The 20,823-nt window shown below is 36.0% G+C and overlaps 1 protein-coding gene across 2 annotated transcripts in view; it reads right to left on the bottom strand.

Moving 5' to 3' along the window:
* Positions 1 to 2,398: 2,398 nt before the first annotated feature.
* Positions 2,399 to 20,823, bottom strand: part of LOC144452895 (bifunctional lysine-specific demethylase and histidyl-hydroxylase NO66-like) — a 62,723-nt gene continuing 44,298 nt past the window's right edge. For both annotated transcript variants that reach the window (XM_078144111.1, XM_078144102.1), the window contains exons 12-15: positions 19,122 to 19,239; positions 13,364 to 13,463; positions 11,286 to 11,372; positions 2,399 to 2,818 (exon numbers count right to left, since the gene is read on the bottom strand). In XM_078144111.1, the coding sequence (XP_078000237.1) occupies positions 2,744 to 2,818; positions 11,286 to 11,372; positions 13,364 to 13,463; positions 19,122 to 19,239 (380 nt within the window). In that variant the 3' untranslated portion in view covers positions 2,399 to 2,743. The remainder of the gene's footprint in view (positions 2,819 to 11,285; positions 11,373 to 13,363; positions 13,464 to 19,121; positions 19,240 to 20,823) is intronic.

Raw genomic sequence — 20,823 nt, 5'->3', positions numbered from 1 at the left:
AAATAATTTTATCATGGCTTCCCACTTGAATAAAAGTGCCAATGGTGTTGTAGCACAACTGTTGACAGTAAACTGTAATTTTCTGTAATGACTATATGATCTTGTTGCTAAATATATTTGCATACATTTTTTGAAGATTTATTCCCATACCTTCCCATCCATGGTGTTATATCTGCAATATACACCATCATGTAATGTTACTATGGGCTTGATCTGTTGCTAGGCATATCTACATACAATTTTGCAATGTTTATTCATTTACCTTCTCGTCACCGGTGTTACTTTGGCATTATACGTCATTTGTTTACCTGTTGCTATGGGCATGGTCTTGTTGCTAGGCATATTCTACATACAATTTTGCAATGTTTATTCATTTACCTTCTCGTCACCGGTGTTACTTTGGCATTATACGTCATTTGTTTACCTGTTGCTATGGGGGTGGTGTTGTTGCTAAAGGCATTTACAGATTTTAAAATCATTTGCATCATGTACAAGACAGACAGACAGACAGACAGACAGACAGGCATTTTACCTTTAACCAACCTGTTGTTCAAAGTTAGGTAGACAATGTTTCCAAGCAACCTCAAGGAGAGATTAATTCCAGAACCATTCACACACACTTGTTACATTATATTAAGTATCCCATAAACATTTTAATGGTTTAATGAGATCAATAAAACAATTATTTCTGTACAATCCTATCTGCCTAAATATTCTTGACACAAATTTCAACAAAAAATCATGTTTTTTTAGCCTTCATTTGCATATCACTAATGGGATCATCATGTAATTAATATCCCTTGATCTGTACATCCCTAGAAACATCCCTGTGAAATTTCAGCCAAATCAGCCACATGCTTTTGGAATTACGAATTTTTGACCAAATTTTTACCCCTATTTTGCATATCACTTATGGGATCATGTCATGAACAATTCTTAATCTAAACACCCCTAAGAATGTTCCCACCAAATTTCAGAGGCAGTTTTTGAGTTTAAGTTTTTTGACCGAAATTCACATTTTTTTACCCAAATCACACACTGGTGGTAAGATCATTTTGATTTGAATGATTTCCCAACTACACACCCAATACAAGATAATATACCCACCATATCATCATGGCAATTGGTCCAGCAATTTTTGACTTCAAGTTATTTACACACACAGACACACAGACACACAGACAGACAGACAGACAGACAGACAGACAGACAGACACTTGGTGATGCCTATAGTTTGTAATATATAACTTTAACAAAAAGGCTATAAAAACAAAACATGTAAAAAGTTTGTTATTGTACAAACATTTTACACATGTTATTATGCTATTGCAATTTATTGTACAAACATTTTACACATGTTATTATGCTTTTGTAATTTATTGAGTTATAAACAAGGAATTAGCATTATATTGATTTTTCAAGTAGTAGGAAGCCATGGCAAAATTGTTTTATAAATTAAAAATCCAAAATAAATAGCCAATCATCATCCATTGGCCCCTTTAACAGGAAAGTAAATGTAGACATGCATAGAGGTTTTGTTGTACATACATTTACTGCCACAATTCTGAGACTAGTTTTTACATTGCTAAAAAGAACCAAACTTTCAAAGTATATCATTTTGATAATACATTTACAGACCCCACTCCGATCTTTCCAAAATAAAATATTTGAATAAAACTGACATTGCCAAAAATATAAACTTCCTCCAAACTTTGACATGTGAACTGAAGAAATATCATTGAAAGATTTCAAAATACAAAACATAACATGTTAAGTTTAGTTGAATGTCTATGTATCTTTCCAGTTACACAAAAAATCCAATGAACACATTTCTAAGCAATTCAGTAACCTTGCAAAGTCTACTAACCTATTTATAGAGTACTACATAAGTATGTTTATAATAGACTTTCTGCAATTGAAGCGCACACATACTTAAAATATAATATTTCATTGATGTAAATCAGAAGCGACATCATGCAAAAGTTGCTTGATTTTTATCAAGGATTGAAACATGTCCAACTAGCATGACCTGCATCAACTATTAAAGTAAGCCAATGTTCAGTGATAATGTAACTATGTCTATAAGACTGGCCAATATTCAGTGTTATAATATACCTAGTGATAATGCTGTGCCATGATTCGCTAGAATCAGTCACATGATAGGAAAATAGAATGACTATTTCCCTAGGGAACTACATCAACTATTACATGGTCACGTGACCACCGTGAGTTCACAGCAGGTCAAAATGGCAGCTTCTGATGATGTCGTCTGCCACCACGAGTTCACACCATGAGGTATATTATAAAACACATATTGCCTGGCCTATATTCGGGCTATAGCACCCGTTCATTAACCCCTCGTGACTGTGAGTTACCAGAATCACATGCTATTTCCCTCGGCCAAATAGCATGTGATTCTGGTAACTCACAGTCCCTCGGGTGTAATAAACGGGTGCTATAGCCCTCATGGCCAGGCAATATGTGTTCAATAATGTAACTATGTCTATAAGACTGGCCAATGTTCAGTGATAATGTAACTATGTCTATAAGACTGGCCAATGTTCAGTGATAATGTAACTATGTCTATAAGACTGGCCAATGTTCAGTGATAATGTAACTATGTCTATAAGACTGGCCAATGTTCAGTGATAATGTAACTATGTCTATAAGACTGGCCAATGTTCAGTGATAATGTAACTATGTCTATAAGACTGGCCAATGTTCAGTGATAATGTAACTATGTCTATAAGACTGGCTTCAATGCTTCTTTCGTCACGACAATCCCTCTTTCATACAACAGCTGGGCTACTTCAACATGCTGCAAAAGAACATACCAGAAAATCCAAACGTTATTTCTATACTGATTTCAACTGGGAATAAAATTCAGGGGTGAAAAACAGTAACTGTTGTTTGTCAAACCTAAAGGAACAAGTCTTCATAAAAACCCCCTTCCCCTCCCCCATGTGTAAACACTACAATTGATACTCTAATGTGAGAACATGGGATTGAAACGCTGGCCTTTAAACTGATAAGGTAACACTATGTGAGAACCTGGGATTGAAACCCTAGCCTTTAACTGATAAGGTAACACTATGTCAGAACCTGGGATTGAAACCCTGGCCTTTAAACTGATATGGTAACACTATGTGAGGACCTGGGATTGAAACCCTGGCCTTTAAACTGATAAGGTAACACTATGTGAGAACCTGGGATTGAAACCCTGGCCTTTAACTGATAAGGTAACACTATGTCAGAACCTGGGATTGAAACCCTGGCCTTTAACTGATAAGGTAACACTATGTGAGAACCTGGGATTGAAACCCTGGCCTTTAACTGATAAGGTAACACTATGTGAGAACCTGGGATTGAAACCCTGGCCTTTAACTAATAAGGTAACACTATGTCAGAACCTGGGATTGAAACCCTGGCCTTTAACTGATAAGGTAACACTATGTGAGAACCTGAGATTGAAACCCTGGCCTTTAACTGATAAGGTAACACTATGTGAGAACCTGGGATTGAAACCCTGGCCTTTAACTGATAAGGTAACACTATGTGAGAACCTGGGATTGAAACCCTGGCCTTTAACTGATAAGGTAACACTATGTGAGAACCTGGGATTGAAACTCTGGCCTTTAAACTGATAAGGTAACACTATGTCAGAACTTGTGATTGAAACCCTGGCCTTTAACTGATAAGGTAACACTATGTGAGAACCTGTGATTGAAACCCTGGCCTTTAACTGAGAAGATATTATATTGTGAGAACTTGTGATTGAAACCCTAGTCTAAAATTATTAATGGGGCACAAGCTGAGTTTATATGTATTTAGGCATAGTAGTATTTGCTGCATATTTAAAAGGTACTCATAGTATTCTACTTACTGATGTATACTTAACCAAACCATCACTTGCAATTGACTGAACTCAAACCTGGTATTTAGATATAACTTCTAAATGATCCGATGATGTAATTAATATCATACGTATCAAAAAATGTTCAGGAAATCCCTACACTGTAATCAACTGTTCTAACAATGCCAGAAGACAATCGTAAAGACATGCATCAACATTAACATTATACTGGAATTTGGTTTTATTTTCACTTGAGTAAAAAGTTTATAAACTCAGTTTGTGCCACTTTAAATCCTAACACTGAAGATATTATATGACAGGTAGTTAAACCAGATTTAAACTGAATGCCTTCCGTAAGGGTATATGACAGGTAGTTAAACCAGATTTAAACTGAATGCCTTCCGTAAGGGTATATGACAGGTAGTTAAACCAGATTTAAACTGAATGCCTTCCGTAAGGGTATAGTCTTGCAATTTCATGATTTATGCAAGAAATTTAGCTCTACATTTGTGATTTTTTCAAGTCCCAATGAAAGATAGTTGTCAACACTGTTGTTCAAATGCCCGCCTCCTATTCTCAGCACAGGAAAGCTTGCCATCCTCAACTTCACTCGGCTTTCATGATCCCCTACATATGTGGGATATGCAGTCATCCATGGCAAATAATAAACGAAATTCAAACCAACGCCATTTTTTCTGAGCAGTAGCAATAACTTGGAAATAGTGAAAATGGCAGTTCTTGTTTGGCTATCAGATAGGCAATATTTATCTTTATTTTTATTTCTGCTATTTTGTTATCACCATTCAAGTACTAGTTATACCGAAGAATTTCACCAAGGGACTGGCCATCGCTGGTTTCGCTAAATATATGTCTTTGTAATTCGCTCAAACGTGTGTCACGGAAATGGAGTGTTCCATTAAAGTGTGTTGTTTTTCAACCAATTTTCCCCGTTCCAATGCGAAATCAGACTTCTCTTTCGAGAATTTACAATATTGACACCATACTCTGTCAATACTGCCATCTATTAGGTACTTCCTGTTTTCATTGGTATAGATGTTCATCCACTCAAATTGTTCAAGCCATTGTGCCATTTTACATCTTAAGGTTTTCCAGACTGTGGCTATTTATCTTTTGAAGACACCACATCTGAAGTGTCGCCTGTTGTCTTGTTGCGATTAGCGGGTTGTTCATGATTTCCATCACTTGTACCTGGCTTAGTAAAGAAATGAGTTATACGTCGTTTACTCAGACTGGAACCGGTTATTCACTGCTGTGTAGGTACTTGGTCAAACTGTCATGATTTGTGGAGAGACGTTGAACTACGAAAATCTTTAATATCAAACCGGAGTATCCAATGAAAAAAATAGAAAAGGGCAAATTGTGTCGGAATCAAAGGCTTGCCGACATACTCATGTCCAAACACAAACGTATCAAACTTGAGTACACTGCTCACGTGAATGGTTGTCCATTGTTATCGAAAGGAAGTGTCAGTCAAAACTAACGTCAGCAACTTTGTCTTCACATTGGAGTCAGAGTATGTCAGTCAGAGCACAGTCCCTCCTTCCCTACACTGCACTGTCTACACTGCAACGTATAAATTACTTGCAAGTGCGACCTTCAAAATTGCCCGTAAAATGTCGGTAAATGTGAAATTTCACCGTTTATATACCAGTAAATTTAGAATGTCACCTGCTGAATGCCGATATTTATGATTTCACTGGCATTGGAACAGTTTTCACCAGCAACTTCCTAGGCTGCTCGGAGTATTGAACAAAGTAAAAACAAGATTTTCAATTTTGAAATAGTGAAGAGAGGGTAAGAAGTTATGTAGGCGAAATCTCTAGCATCATTGCCTGCAGATGCGATCTTACGGCCAACCACACATGTAATAATGAAAAGCTTTTATAGAAAGTTGTAACATAGATCTCACAGTGGGCGTTTTTTAAGGCCAAGAAAAAAAAAGAACTGTTTTCTGGTGAGTTTGCATCACTTAAAAACCACGCCTCGATCTTCTTTTTTTGCGTGTTTGTCCAGCCAATGCAGACTTCAGATCAAAGGGAAAACACAAAATAACTCTCCCTACATTAATTGCTACTTCAGAGAAGACAACTGCAGAACTGTTCATGAACAATTAACAAAAAAATTTGCGTCGTCACACCACTTTAGGCAACATTTCCTGACCAGAACTCAACTTTACTATACTCAACTTTACTATCACACTTTGGTAAACAACAACTTCCTTTTGAGTGGCCATGGCATCTTATTACCGAAAATATGCCAATAACATATCAAAACTAAAAGCTAAATCGATAATTTTCAGGACAGATGCACTTTGGTATCACAAATATATGTACCAAGTTATAATGAATTTGAAGCTTGCACTCTTGAGATATAGCCTAATTACCGAAAACCATTAATTATGCAAATTGCTCATTAATATTCAGGGGACGTTCACCAAAATCTAATCAGTTCTTGCCATTACCCTACGGAACACGTCTACCAAATTTGGTTTGAATTGATCCAGCCGTTTTTTTAGAAAATGGTGATACAGACACACAGACACACAGACATTTCCATCCCTAATATAAAACCTTCCTTACGGAAGGTAAAAAGTGCCAATGTCATTGTAGCACAACTGTTGAGGGTAAACTTTAATTTTCTCCTATAATTATGTGTCCTTGTTGCTAGGCATATTTGGATATATTTTGTGAAGATTTTTTTCCATTCCTATCCATCCATGGTGTTATTTTTTTTCCATTCCTATCCATCCATTGTGTTATTTTTGGCAATATATATCATCATTTACAGGCATTACAGGAATTTCCTGGACAGCAACTTTATACCGATGTTGTCAGCTAATTAGTACACAATATTGAGAGTTCAACTGACAATTACCAAGCCACATGTCTATTTTGTAACTGATGTCGCCGCTGAGCCATACTTAGGCCTTTCTTGTTTATTAGAAGAGTGGTGTAGCACCATGGGTGAAATCATAAAACTACGTAAGTGTCCGGAAGAAACCATTTCATGTACAGGTTATAAGTTGGCATAAACATATTTGTATTTATATACTCAACTTTACTATCACACTTTGGTAAGCTTGCTAATGTTTCTCTTTATACAGCACCATCAATGTATAAAAGAAAAGATTATGATTGACGCACCAACACTGCAAAGCCGCCCTACCCCTTCAATGAATTGGCCTTCCATGTAACGTTTACGTAGTTCACTCAAACCATGCAGGTCTTATAGTAACTGCAATAATTGTAGCGTTTACTGTGATTTTGAGGGGTTTTTTTTCTTCTGTTTTTGTGCTTTTATTTTGTTCCGATGTTTAACTGGAAACAAATGCTACAATTCCTTTAACGATAAGGCAAATAGATGAGATCACACTGAAAACGTGAGCAAGATGTCAGTGTACTACCCATTTCAAAATGTAGCTACTTTTGGGTTTTCATCAGAGCAGAGCCATATTTACATGAAATATTAGGAGAAGAAGAAGTTAATTTGCTATTTCAACTACCGTTGAATTGCCAAGAATTTAGCATGCGTGAGATATGTTTTCATTATGTGAAAAGATACCTTAGAGCACAAGATGTCTTCGCCACCGTATTTACAGAAACTGCTATCAAAGAAGTTGTTGCTGAGATAGCACCGTCATTCTCTTCAGATTTTGTGGCTTTCCTTTGTATTGACTCTTGATTATAAGTTTAATGCTTCATTTTAGGCCGACAAGTGAGCATCACAGCCATAAAAGTTCAAACACTGTGAGCATTGGAGGTACATGTATCTGTGAATATATCATTTGTGTAAAAGTTGCTATTGATGTCTAGATTTTAGCTACTTGTTCTCGAGTTTAAATTTTATGATATTTCCATTCTGAAGTTTTTTTAGTGAGATGAATGTGAATGTACTCAGAAAAGTAATGGAGTGACTGGGGGAACCTGTCCCGTTTTACATGTGCAAGTCAGTATGGCGTCTCACATAATTAATCTGCAAATAAATGCAGCTAGTTCTAAACATCACGTAATGACGTACAATTATGTACAAATATGTCAATCAATTGCAGGTCTACGTTCTCTTGTATCTATTTGTGAAATGTATGGTGTTGACCATGACATTATCTTCCACCCAAAGAAGTCGAAATGTATTTATTTTATGCCTTGTAAATGTTTAATTAGAGTTGAATTTTGACCTTCAGTTCGTGTTGGAGATAAACCACTTAGTATTGTTCATGAACATTCTTACTTGGGTTATACTTTGACAGACTCTATGGTGCTCAAATCCTATACAATCCTCTATTCGGGGATTAAAAAATTGTACAGAGATTTGTTGTATTTTTAAATGCTTTTATTTGTTCATGTGTGTATTTGTCAGATTGTCTTATTAAAGTCTTACTTGTTTTAAATTGCCGTTTTTTATGTATAGTTTTTATCTATGGGATGTTTTTGAGTGTTTTTGCATTCTTTTCCCAAAATAAAGTTTAATAATAATTATTGTTTGGTAGGATTGTTTTTCATTTGGTTTACTCAAATATTTCAGAGCAGACGACTGATGTGCGAAGTGAAATTGATAACATATATTGTGTCATTTCAGTAGTGCTGTGTTTGGAAGTTGAGTATTGTGTGAACTTTGTGTACACAAATTATTTTTGACTTAAATAAAAGTAAAGACGATACGAGATTTGATACATACTGATATTGTTACATGTACAGTAACAGACATGCACACAGTGCACAGATCACATATGATTTGCTGGCACATAAAGTGCAAATTTGCCGCCATAACAACGAAAGGCCTAGCATGGGAAGTATTTCAGAAGACACCATTTGCCTGCTGTCTCGTTGCAATTAGTGTGTTGCTCATCATTTCCATCACTCATACCTAGCTTACTAGGTGAAGAAAAGAAATTAGTTATTTGCCGTTTACTCCCAGGGTTTACTCCTACTGAAACCAGTGGCGGTTCTCCGCTCTGTAGGCTATCTGCTGTACTATGTCAAACTGTGTAGGCTATCTGCTGTACTATGTCAAACTGTGTAGGCTATCTGCTGTACTATGTCAAACTGTGTAGGCTATCTGCTGTACTATGTCAAACTGTGTAGGCTATCTGCTGTACTATGTCAAACTGTGTAGGCTATCTGCTGTACTATGTCAAACTGTGTAGGCTATCTGCTGTACTATGTCAAACTGTGTAGGCTATCTGCTGTACTATGTCAAACTGTGTAGGCTATCTGCTGTACTATGTCAAACTGTGTAGGCTATCTGCTGTACTATGTCAAACTGTGTAGGCTATCTGCTGTACTATGTCAAACTGTGTAGGCTATCTGCTGTACTATGTCAAACTCTGTAGGCTATCTGCTGTACTATGTCAAACTCTGTAGGCTATCTGCTGTACTATGTCAAACTGTGTAGGCTATCTGCTGTACTATGTCAAACTGTGTAGGCTATCTGCTGTACTATGTCAAACTGTGTAGGCTATCTGCTGTACTATGTCAAACTGTGTAGGCTATCTGCTGTACTATGTCAAACTGTCATGATTTGAGAAGAGACGTTGACCTAAAATCTTTAAAATCACCAATGTCAGGGGCAAATGGGAGTAGCCAATGAAAAACCAGAAAAGGACAAAATTGTGTCGAAATCAAAGGCTTGCCGACATAGTGATGTACAACAACAAACCTATCAAATTTGTGTACACTGCTCATGTGAATGGTCGTCGATTATTATCTTATGGGAGTGTCAATCAAAACTAACATCAACAATGTTGTCTGTCTTCATATGTTTTGATACATTGGGAGTCAGAGTACATCAGTCAGGATATTTAGTCTACTGTGCAACGTATAAATTACTTGCAAGTGTGACCTTCAAAATTTGCCGGCAAAAAGAATTACCAGCAACTTCTTAGGCTGGTTATATTATATTATGCATAGCGGTTCAAGAAAATGCACACATACATCTATTACTTTATATTTTATACGGTGATAAGATATTTCTATATTGCTCAATCATTTTATTGTCATTACACTCATGACACATCAGTCACCTCCTTCAGAAAGTATATGGACCCAAAATTTGTCACGCACTTTGTGTAAACATTGTAACATAAATGCAGAAATGAGTTTCTGCTGACTCGGCATGTGGGCACATCAGTTCAAAATAGACATGTGTCTCAGTAATTGTCAATTGAACTCTCAATATTGTGCACTAATTAGCTGGCAACATCGGTAAGTTGCTGTCCGAGAATTACTGTAATGCCTGTAACTGTTGCTATGGGTATGGTCTTGTTGCTAGGCATATCTGCATACATTTTTGGAATGTTCATTCATTTGCCTTTCCTCCATGATATGTTGGCATTATACGTCATTGTTTACCTGTTGCTATGGGCGTGGTCTTGTTGCTAACGACATTTAGATAATTATTACACATCATGTTAAGTACCCTATAAATCTTTTCATGATAGATGAGCTCAATAAAACAACATTTCTGTACAACCCTATCTGGCTAAAATATTCATTAGAATATGATTGAAACCCTGAAATCTGACAAAAGATTTCACATTTTTAGCCCTGACGTGTACATCACTCATGGGATCATCATGTAATTAATATCCCTTGATCTAAACATTCCAAAAACATCCTGTGAAATTTCAGCCAAATCAGCCAAGTTTTTTTTTAATTAAAGATTTTTCACCAAAAAGTCACATTGTTTAGACCTAATTTGTGTATCACTGATGGGATCATCATGTCATGAACAATTAATAAACACCCCTAAGAATATTCCCACTGAATTTCAGGCTGATCTGCCCAGTAGTTTTTTGACCAAAAAATCATATACCTGTGATGCGATCTTTTTTATTTGAACAATTTCCCAACTTATATTATACACCTCAGGTAATACACACACCACATGTCACGACAACTGGTCCAGCGAATTTTGACTTTAAGTTGTTTACACACACACACACACACACACACACACACACACACACACACACACACACACACACACACACACTTTGCCATGCCTAGTTCAGTTGTGCTAAAAAAAACATATTTCATTGGGTCCACCAAATATACTATTTTAGGCTGACAAAACGAAAGTACAAAGTTGTTTTTTTTTTTTTTTTTTACATATGATGGCTGGTTCTATTGATGTTATCCAGTCACCATGGTAATGGTGTTCTTATAATGTATAGTTTTGTTATACGTTACATATAAAGCCCTATTTTAGATTTGGATTCCAATATTAGAGTTGGTCCGGACAGAAAGAATGAACAATGTATTCCTTATAGCGACACTGATATAATAGCACTAATGTGAGAACATGGGATTGATGACAGGCCTTTTTAACTTCAAATTTACATTCAAATATAAACATAACGAGGGCAAAAAGGAACAAATAAAGTCAAACCTGACTATTTTGTTGGTAAACTCACCTTGTCTGTCATTTCTTCAAGTGGTAAACTAGCAACCCTAACATAGCCAGGATAGGAACTCAGTAAGTATTCTACAGCAGGTGCTGCCTAGCAATGGGAAATAATATGACATGCTAATATTAATTTTGTGAACTTGAAGTACATCTATACATACTATTTTGATTATAATAATAATAATAATAATAATAATAATAATAATAATAATAATAATAATAATAATATGATATTGGTTTCAACATGAGATAAAGTACCCCATTTCAATCAAATGGGCATTATTTTGATGAACTAAATAACATACAAGGTCTTCCAGTGAGTAATGCACAACTAATTTTGTATTTCAACATTTCTCTCTAAACCAAAGAACAAACCGTAATGATATCAACCTGAATACATGTCATCATAATCACATTCTCAATTCTACATTAATTGTTAATACATGTCATCATAATCACATTCTCAATTCTACATTAATTGTTAATACAAGTCATCATAATCACATTCTCAATTCTACATTAATTGTTAATACATGTCATCATAATCACATTCTCAATTCTACATTAATTGTTAATACATGTCATCATAATCACATTCTCAATTCTACATTAATTGTTAATACAAGTCATCATAATCACATTCTCAATTCTACATTAATTGTTAATACATGTCATCATAATCACATTCTCAATTCTACATTAATTGTTAATACATGTCATCATAATCACATTCTCAATTCTACATTAATTGTTAGTACAAGTCATCATAATCACATTCTCAATTCTATATTAATTGTTAATACATGTCATCATAATCACATTCTCAATTCTACATTAATTGTTAATACATGTCATCATAATCACATTCTCAATTCTATATTAATTGTTAATACATGTCATCATAATCACATTCTCAATTCTACATTAATTGTTAATACAAGTCATCATAATCACATTCTCAATTCTACATTAATTAATATACATGTCATCATAATCACATTCTCAATTCTACATTAATTGTTAATACATGTCATCATAATCACATTCTCAATTCTACATTAATTGTTAATACAAGTCATCATAATCACATTCTCAATTCTACATTAATTGTTAATACATGTCATCATAATCACATTCTCAATTCTACATTAATTGTTAATAAATGTCATCATAATCACATTCTCAATTCTACATTAATTGTTAGTACAAGTCATCATAATCACATTCTCAATTCTATATTAATTGTTAATACATGTCATCATAATCACATTCTCAATTCTATATTAATTGTTAATACAAGTCATCATAATCACATTCTCAATTCTACATTAATTGTTAATACATGTCATCATAATCACATTCTCAATTCTACATTAATTGTTAATACATGTCATCATAATCACATTCTCAATTCTACATTAATTGTTAATACATGTCATCATAATCACATTCTCAATTCTATATTAATTGTTAATACATGTCATCATAATCACATTCTCAATTCTACATTAATTGTTAATACATGTCATCATAATCACATTCTCAATTCTACATTAATTGTTAATACATGTCATAATCACATTCTCAATTCTACATTAATTATTAATACATGTCATCATAATCACATTCTCAATTCTACATTAATTGTTAATACATGTCATCATAATCACATTCTCAATTCTATATTAATTGTTAATACATGTCATCATAATCACATTCTCAATTCTACATTAATTATTAATACATGTCATCATAATCACATTCTCAATTCTACATTAATTGTTAATACATGTCATCATAATCACATTCTCAATTCTATATTAATTGTTAATACATGTCATCCAGACATCATGGCAACTAGAGACGATTTCTGATGTCAGTTTAATGTAACCATGGTAACCAGGGATGATTTCAGTGTCCTTTAATGTTAATAGGTAATTCAATACAATGACATATTATTCTCTGAAGACAGAAATAAATCAATGACAACTTTTCTGTCTCTAATTACTTCATACATAAACACAACATTCCAAATCAAAATGCAAACTTCATACAAGACTCAGAAAGTGTGTTCACTGTACTCACCTCAGCAGGAATTTCTATGAACTGAGGATCTTTCTCATGATATTGCCTTGAGTTATCTAGGGTGTAATAAACCATCACTTTTTCATCCTCAGCAACCAACCTGTATAAACAACCACAGCAATCACACATATACAATAGTCAAGGGTGGTGTATCACCATTGCTAATATTAGTAGTTGCAGGTATAGGCTATTTTTGTTGGTGAAAAATTCATCCTGACTTCACATATTCATGCCTACAAAATGTTTGAGTGTAAATATGGGAATCATTTTGCAGTGTGGCTGCACACAACACTGTTAAATATATGTCTACATGTTTGCTTTGTTTTATTTTGGTTTATTAAAAGCTTCACTAGCTGTAACTGGAGTATTATATTTCAGCTAAGACAACCAATAATGTATTCACTGAAAATTGTTAAAATACCAATAATTAAACATTGTATATATTAATTAGGGTTTGATTGTATCCAGACATAGTTCAACAACAGATTGAAATCATGATTGTGCTGGGGAGCTCATTTTTTGGATGCAGGCCAAAAACTCAATTTTTAATTTGACTTATTGTACCATATTATGAGTACAACAGTACAAAATAGATTTACCCACAGGTGATTCAATACTGTTCAGGGTGCATACAAGCTGACTTGGACAAAGAGTGGCTGCCATCAAAAAAGAGAGATACTCTCACAAAAGTGTGGGATCCAAATTAAAAAGAGATGTGCTATCATCAAAGAGTGACTTCCATCAATGACATGCTCTCAAACAAGTGTGGGATCAAAAAAGAGAGGTGTTCTCATCAGGTTACCATATTAAATATAGAGAAGGGGGAAATAGGACTTTCTTGACCAAACCTGAATCTATAACTGACCAAATTTAACTTTGGGAGATCTAACCTTAGGTGACCTATCTGACCTTGGAGAGTTCACCCTATCTCGACCTGACCTGACCTCACCTGACCTGACCTGACTTGTACCTATCGGTCCTTGTCTTCAGATCACACTGTGTACCCATATCACACCTATATATGAACATACTTCCTGTTAGCAGTGACCTTTGGCATACAAGTACATATTACTTATGCCCGACAAGTTCACAGGATAGCAGGATTAGTCCATCTCACCCTTGCTAGACTAGATTAAGATAAAGTACACACTGCCTCACCCCTTGCCAGGCTAGGTGATGATAATACTGAGATAAAAGTGTACACATTCGGGGATGACATTCAGATGGGGACACACACAGCATGCAGTGTTCACCACGAAATAAATAAGCCATGCAACATTCACAAGCCCTGATAGGGCTGAACAACGAGACGTGTCTTATAGTGTAGCTCATATGAAGACCTGTGTAAAATTCGTTTTTTAAATGTTTACCACTTCTTTTGAATGGTAATAGTTGTGTCCTCCTTACTGTGCAGTCACTACTCCATTCATAGTGCAGTATTATGACTTATTTTTAATATTACTCGCCACAACTATTTTTTTCCGTAATCAAGTTCTCCTCGTAATTTTGGCAAACTCTTTTGGTCTGGATAGTACTCTTGCATTTCATTCTTGAGACCATGGAGGCTTCCCTTATACTTCTATGTTCAGGCATATGGTTTCTGACTTTGCTGGACTGGTTTTACTTGAACTACAAAGGTAAACCCAAATTCACACCTTCTAAGTCCCCCTTTGTCTTACACTATCCAATACTGATAAGACTTCAGCAGCAACTCATAGGGGCTTCACACTGAGATATTTGGAGCACTCAAGTACGATTAAAGATTATCAGTATTAACAGTTCGTTATTTAGTCTGCTTTCACACATGCTTTGTGAGACAATGGACCAGGCATAACATTCCATTGAAACAATGGAGCTTACCTGTCAAAAGATTGGACATTTCCTAACCCCGACATTGATATTACGGAGCCTTCAAGACCCAAGAAATGTTCAGAGGTACCCCAATCCCTAAAATTCAGCAAAAGTAGAAACGCATATATGCAGAAAAGCACAGACACAGAAGAAAAAACGCTACAATTATTGCAGCTCCCCTATCTAAAATGGCTAACTTCGATCAACTACAACACAATGATCATACTATTTATGTTGCTGATGAGTTTTTTTACGTATTACATGTAACCCACATCGACAATATTTTTCTTGCTCAAGTAATAACTGTTTCAACCTATTCCACTTCGATATAAACAGAGTCCAGGGATAAAATACACATGTACTACTTCCTATATACAATGTAGTACTGGCTAGGAAACGCATAACATGAACCGTAAAATAATCTTGAGAATAATCCCAAGTACCAAGGTCCCTAAAATCTGTGAAATGTCGGTGTTACAGTATTTTGTTTACTACTTTCAGTAACTGGTCTATATTTGTGATATCATAGTAAAAATAGTTGGAATTAATGGCCAAACAAACCAGACATTACGGTGGACTTGCATATTGAATCAAGAAAATCAAACAAAAAAACGTGGTTGGTGACACATTGCATACTGGTACATAGACAATAGTGGGGTCACACTGGGTCGTTGTAACTATATTAACCAATCAAGATTCTAAACGTCATGGATAAATAATTGCATATTGAGATTTATTTATGGAGATTCAGATTTTTAGACCACGTGGCTTTTGACATGACATCATCAGCTAAATTTGGCAACACAGAAAGTAACGTAAAACATGGATGTATCTAACACGGAGCAAAGTCTGCATGGATTTATGGATGTTTGAAGACTTACTATCACTATAGCATAGAGCCTTATAGAGGGAACTATTTGAAGACTTACTATCACTATAGCATAGAGCCTTATAGAGGGAACTATTTGAAGACTTACTATCACTATAGCATAGAGCCTTAGAGGGAACTATTTGAAGACTTACTATCACTATAGCACAGAGCCTTATAGAGGGAACTATTTGAAGACTTACTATCACTATAGCATAGAGCCTTATAGAGGGAACTATTTGAAGACTTACTATCACTATAGCATAGAGCCTTATAGAGGGAACTATTTGAAGACTTACTATCACTATAGCATAGAGCCTTATAGAGGGAACTATTTGAAGACTTACTATCACTATAGCACAGAGCCTTATAGAGGGAACTATTTGAAGACTTACTATCACTATAGCATAGAGCCTTATAGAGGGAACTATTTGAAGACTTACTATCACTATAGCATAGAGCCTTTAGAGGGAACTATTTGAAGACTTACTATCACTATAGCATAGAGCCTTAGAGGGAACTATTTGAAGACTTACTATCACTATAGCATAGAGCCTTATAGAGGGAACTATTTGAAGACTTACTATCACTATAGCATAGAGCCTTATAGAGGGAACTATTTGAAGACTTACTATCGCTATAGCATAGAGCCTTATAGAGGGAACTATTTGAAGGACAGTGTTATTTAACATTACATAATTCATAACCAGACTACTAAACTACTGTCGTGAGGATTGCTTTTGCTCCGTTATCTGTAAATTTAAAAAAATGCAGTGATTATGAGCTATGTGCCGATAGTGAAAATATGGCCAGCACTTTCTGAAGATTTTTGTATTCTACAAGTTCAATCTTCTAAATTGTAGAGAGAATGAGTGATTTATATTTATACATGTAACTCAGTAGAATGGGTACCGCAGTACTGGTGACAGGAATGTGAACCAACTTTTTTTGTCCGTTCATGACGCGAGTTATTTATGGTCATTTTCTGTTAGCAATTGTTAGTGGGGCAACGCAATGATGAAAGAAAATCATTAAATATCCATTGTATACTACTGTTGTATTGACTATTGAATATTCACCTAAGCCAGCCCATCAAAAGCAGTGATATGTTGATGGTTTGTGAGCCAGCCCATCAAAAGCAGTGATATGTTGATGGTTTGTGAGCCAGCCCATCAAAAGCAGTGATATGTTGATGGTTTGTGAGCTATATTCAATAAACTCATGCACTAATGTTCTACAAATCCCTCCTGCCAAAGCAAAATGTGAGTGTGTTTATACTGCTACTAGATCAGACCAGACACAACAAACAGCACCAATTTGGTTTTGCAACTTTGGTTTCTTTGTATTTGAATAAATTTCATCAAGTTCTTGTCTTTCCTGACATGACAGTAAAGCAGAGGCTGGTGAAATATTATCATAGTAGTCCTTCCAAAAACAAGATGAGTTTTCAAACTTTTACGAGGGGAAAATTTTACATGAAGACACCTAGTTTACGTGCATAAATTAACAAACAAAAGACTGAAAGAAATGTACACATTGTTCATTGTCTAGGTGTCGATCTCATGAATATGCACCAAGATTTAGGACCCAGTCCACTCTAAATTCGTTCACACATACAAATCTGGTCCGGACTTAGTCCACCTGTTTCACCCGGACTTAAAAAAATCGGACTTAGACCGATTTAACGCGTTCACACAGTATATTTGGTCCGGACTATAAGTTGGAGCGGCCCTAGTCTGGACTTTTTCTGGTAGTGTGAAGCCCCTATCAGACAAGGAGTTGGTGGTTATACCCCGCTACACAAACTTCAATATTAGCTCCAGTAGAGGACTGCTAATCCTGTACATGTCAAACACTGAGTCAACATTTTGACAGCTAAAGGGTATAATACTATAGACCCACTCTGTAAGTTTGGCCAAGAAAATCCAATGGGAAGTACAAAAATTGATAATTTTCATATTTCACCCCCCCCCCCCCCATGTTTACTCTCATGTCTCTTTTACTATGACCACCTGGTGAGAGCATGTCTCCTTTACTCTGACCACCTGGTGAGAGCATGTCTCCTTTACTCTGACCACCTGGTGAGAGCATGTCTCTTTTACTATGACCACCTGGTGAGAGCATATCTCTTTTACTATGACCACCTGGTGAGAGCATGTCTCCTTTACTCTGACCACCTGGTGAGAGCATGTCTCCTTTACTATGACCACCTGGTGAGAGCATGTCTCTTTTACTATGACCACCTGGTGAGAGCATGTCTCTTTGACTCTGACCACCTGGTGAGAGCATGTCTCCTTTACTCTGACCACCTGGTGAGAGCATGTCTCTTTTACTATGACCACCTGGTGAGAGCATATCTCTTTTACTATGACCACCTGGTGAGAGCATATCTCTTTTACTATGACCACCTGGTGAGAGCATATCTCTTTTACTATGACCACCTGGTGAGAGCATGTCTCCTTTACTCTGACCACCTGGTGAGAGCATGTCTCCTTTACTATGACCACCTGGTGAGAGCATGTCTCTTTTACTCTGACCACCTGGTGAGAGCATGTCTCTTTTACTATGACCACCTGGTGAGAGCATGTCTCTTTTACTATGACCACCTGGTGAGAGCATGTCTCTTTTACTCTGACCACCTGGTGAGAGCATGTCTCTTTTACTCTGACCACCTAGTGAGAGCATGTCTCTTTTACTATGACCACCTGGTGAGAGCATGTCTCTTTTACTATGACCACCTGGTGAGAGCATATCTCTTTTACTATGACCACCTGGTGAGAGCATGTCTCTTTTACTCTGACCACCTGGTGAGAGCACGTCTCTTTTACTCTGACCACCTAGTGAGAGCATGTCACTTTTTTGATTGAGAATGGCACTGTTTGAGAGAGCACACCTTTTTTTCCTTGTCAGCCACTGCAGGATGTATGACATTATGATTAAGTCATTATTATATTTATATCTAACTACACAGTTTTCCAGTTAGTGCAGCTTTCAACATACACGTCTAACAGGGTGACAAATCATATTCCCTACACCTACCTAATGACACCTCTTCTTATAATTTTGATTTCTGAATCATCTTCTAGTTGTACCTCATTAGATACCTTACCATCTTTCCATTTTGCTCCACTGCCAAATATACATCTAGACTTTTCATCTGTAAATAAATTATAAACAACATTTCCAATACTGAAATGCTATCTAACACACATTAATTCATAGACACACACACACATAGACAGACACTGACACAGACACATAGACAGACACCGACAGACACACACACAAACAGACACTGACACACACACAGACAGACACCGACAGACACACACACACAGACACTGACACACACAGACAGACACACACACACATAGACAGACACTGACAGACACATAGACAGACACAGTAACAGACACAGACACAGTAACAGACACATAGTAACACAATGAGAGAGACAGAGACAGAGACAGACAGACAGACAGACAGACACACACACACACATCATGTTTATGGTATTGAAATTTGTACTATTTTGTCAAGTTTGAATTTTTGAATTGACTTTTCACGACGACTGTTGAGATGCAAAGTAAGTTGGCCATTCTTGCTGTTTTTTTGTTTTCAATTAGAATAGAAATGAATACACTATTAATAAAATAACAAACCAAGGTATGGTATTTAGATTGAATCTATGATGAATATGGACCTTGGTATTTAGATTGAATCTATGATGAATATGGACCTTGTATGTGCTATGGAAATTTGTCCAAGGCTATAAATGAAAACGCCCTCATTTTCAAAAAAAGTTAATAAATCTCCATAGAACACACAGTTCCCTTAAGTCTGTGTAACTAACATGAAATTGATTTGCTTTGTTAAATTTGACTCAAAAGGTAAAGGTCAGGGTCAAATATAAAGATACTAACAGAAAGGTCATATCAACAGAAAGGCACCATATTATACTACGAGAGTAGACACTTGAATGAAGTAGATCTTATAGGTCCAGCGATGTTACACTGTTGAATATCACATCAAATATGGCTGCCATTCAATGAAAACAGTTATCTGAGCATCAAAATTAATGCATGTGTGTATCTCTCATATTCTTTCAACCTGTCCCCAAAGTCATATGAAATATTGGTCACACTTAAATACCAGGTTCGAGCCCCGTCCCTGCCTGCTGTTTGTTTCTGAGTGGCTAAAGTCCTTGGGCAAGATTTGAACCACGACTGTGCCTCAGTCAACCCAGCTGTATAACTGGGGACCTGGTAGGATGTAGGTTGCAATGTGAAGGCTTTAATCCTATGCGCTTAAATGGCTGCAATGGATTGTATGCTCCCCGGGGAGTTGAGGAAGACTAAAGGGCCGTTGTGCCGTTCTGATCCGAGCCAGGGGTAATAATTGTAAAGCGCTTTGAGCACGGAGTGGGAAAGTGCTATATAAGAAACCAACATTATTATCATTATACCACAAAGTGTCTGCAGTATGCAAGAATTAATTTGATTTTGATAATTTACCCTGCAGATCAAGGTCTAGGTCAAATGTCAGGGGCTGAAAAGAACATGTCTATAGAAGAATGCTTGCACCTGATAATATGGTGGTAGAAACTTGAATGGAGTCTATGTTTTACAGTTTTTGAGTTATGCAGTAAATATGGATTGTTAACTACAAATTTGAAGTTTCTACCGAAACTAATTTCTGTGAGACATGATACTTACCTGTTGGCAAAATACTGATGGGTAAC

The sequence above is a fragment of the Glandiceps talaboti genome, chromosome 2, assembly GCF_964340395.1.
Source record: "Glandiceps talaboti chromosome 2, keGlaTala1.1, whole genome shotgun sequence".
Taxonomy (NCBI): domain Eukaryota; kingdom Metazoa; phylum Hemichordata; class Enteropneusta; family Spengelidae; genus Glandiceps; species Glandiceps talaboti.
This window is presented reverse-complemented; position numbering and strand designations above follow the sequence as displayed.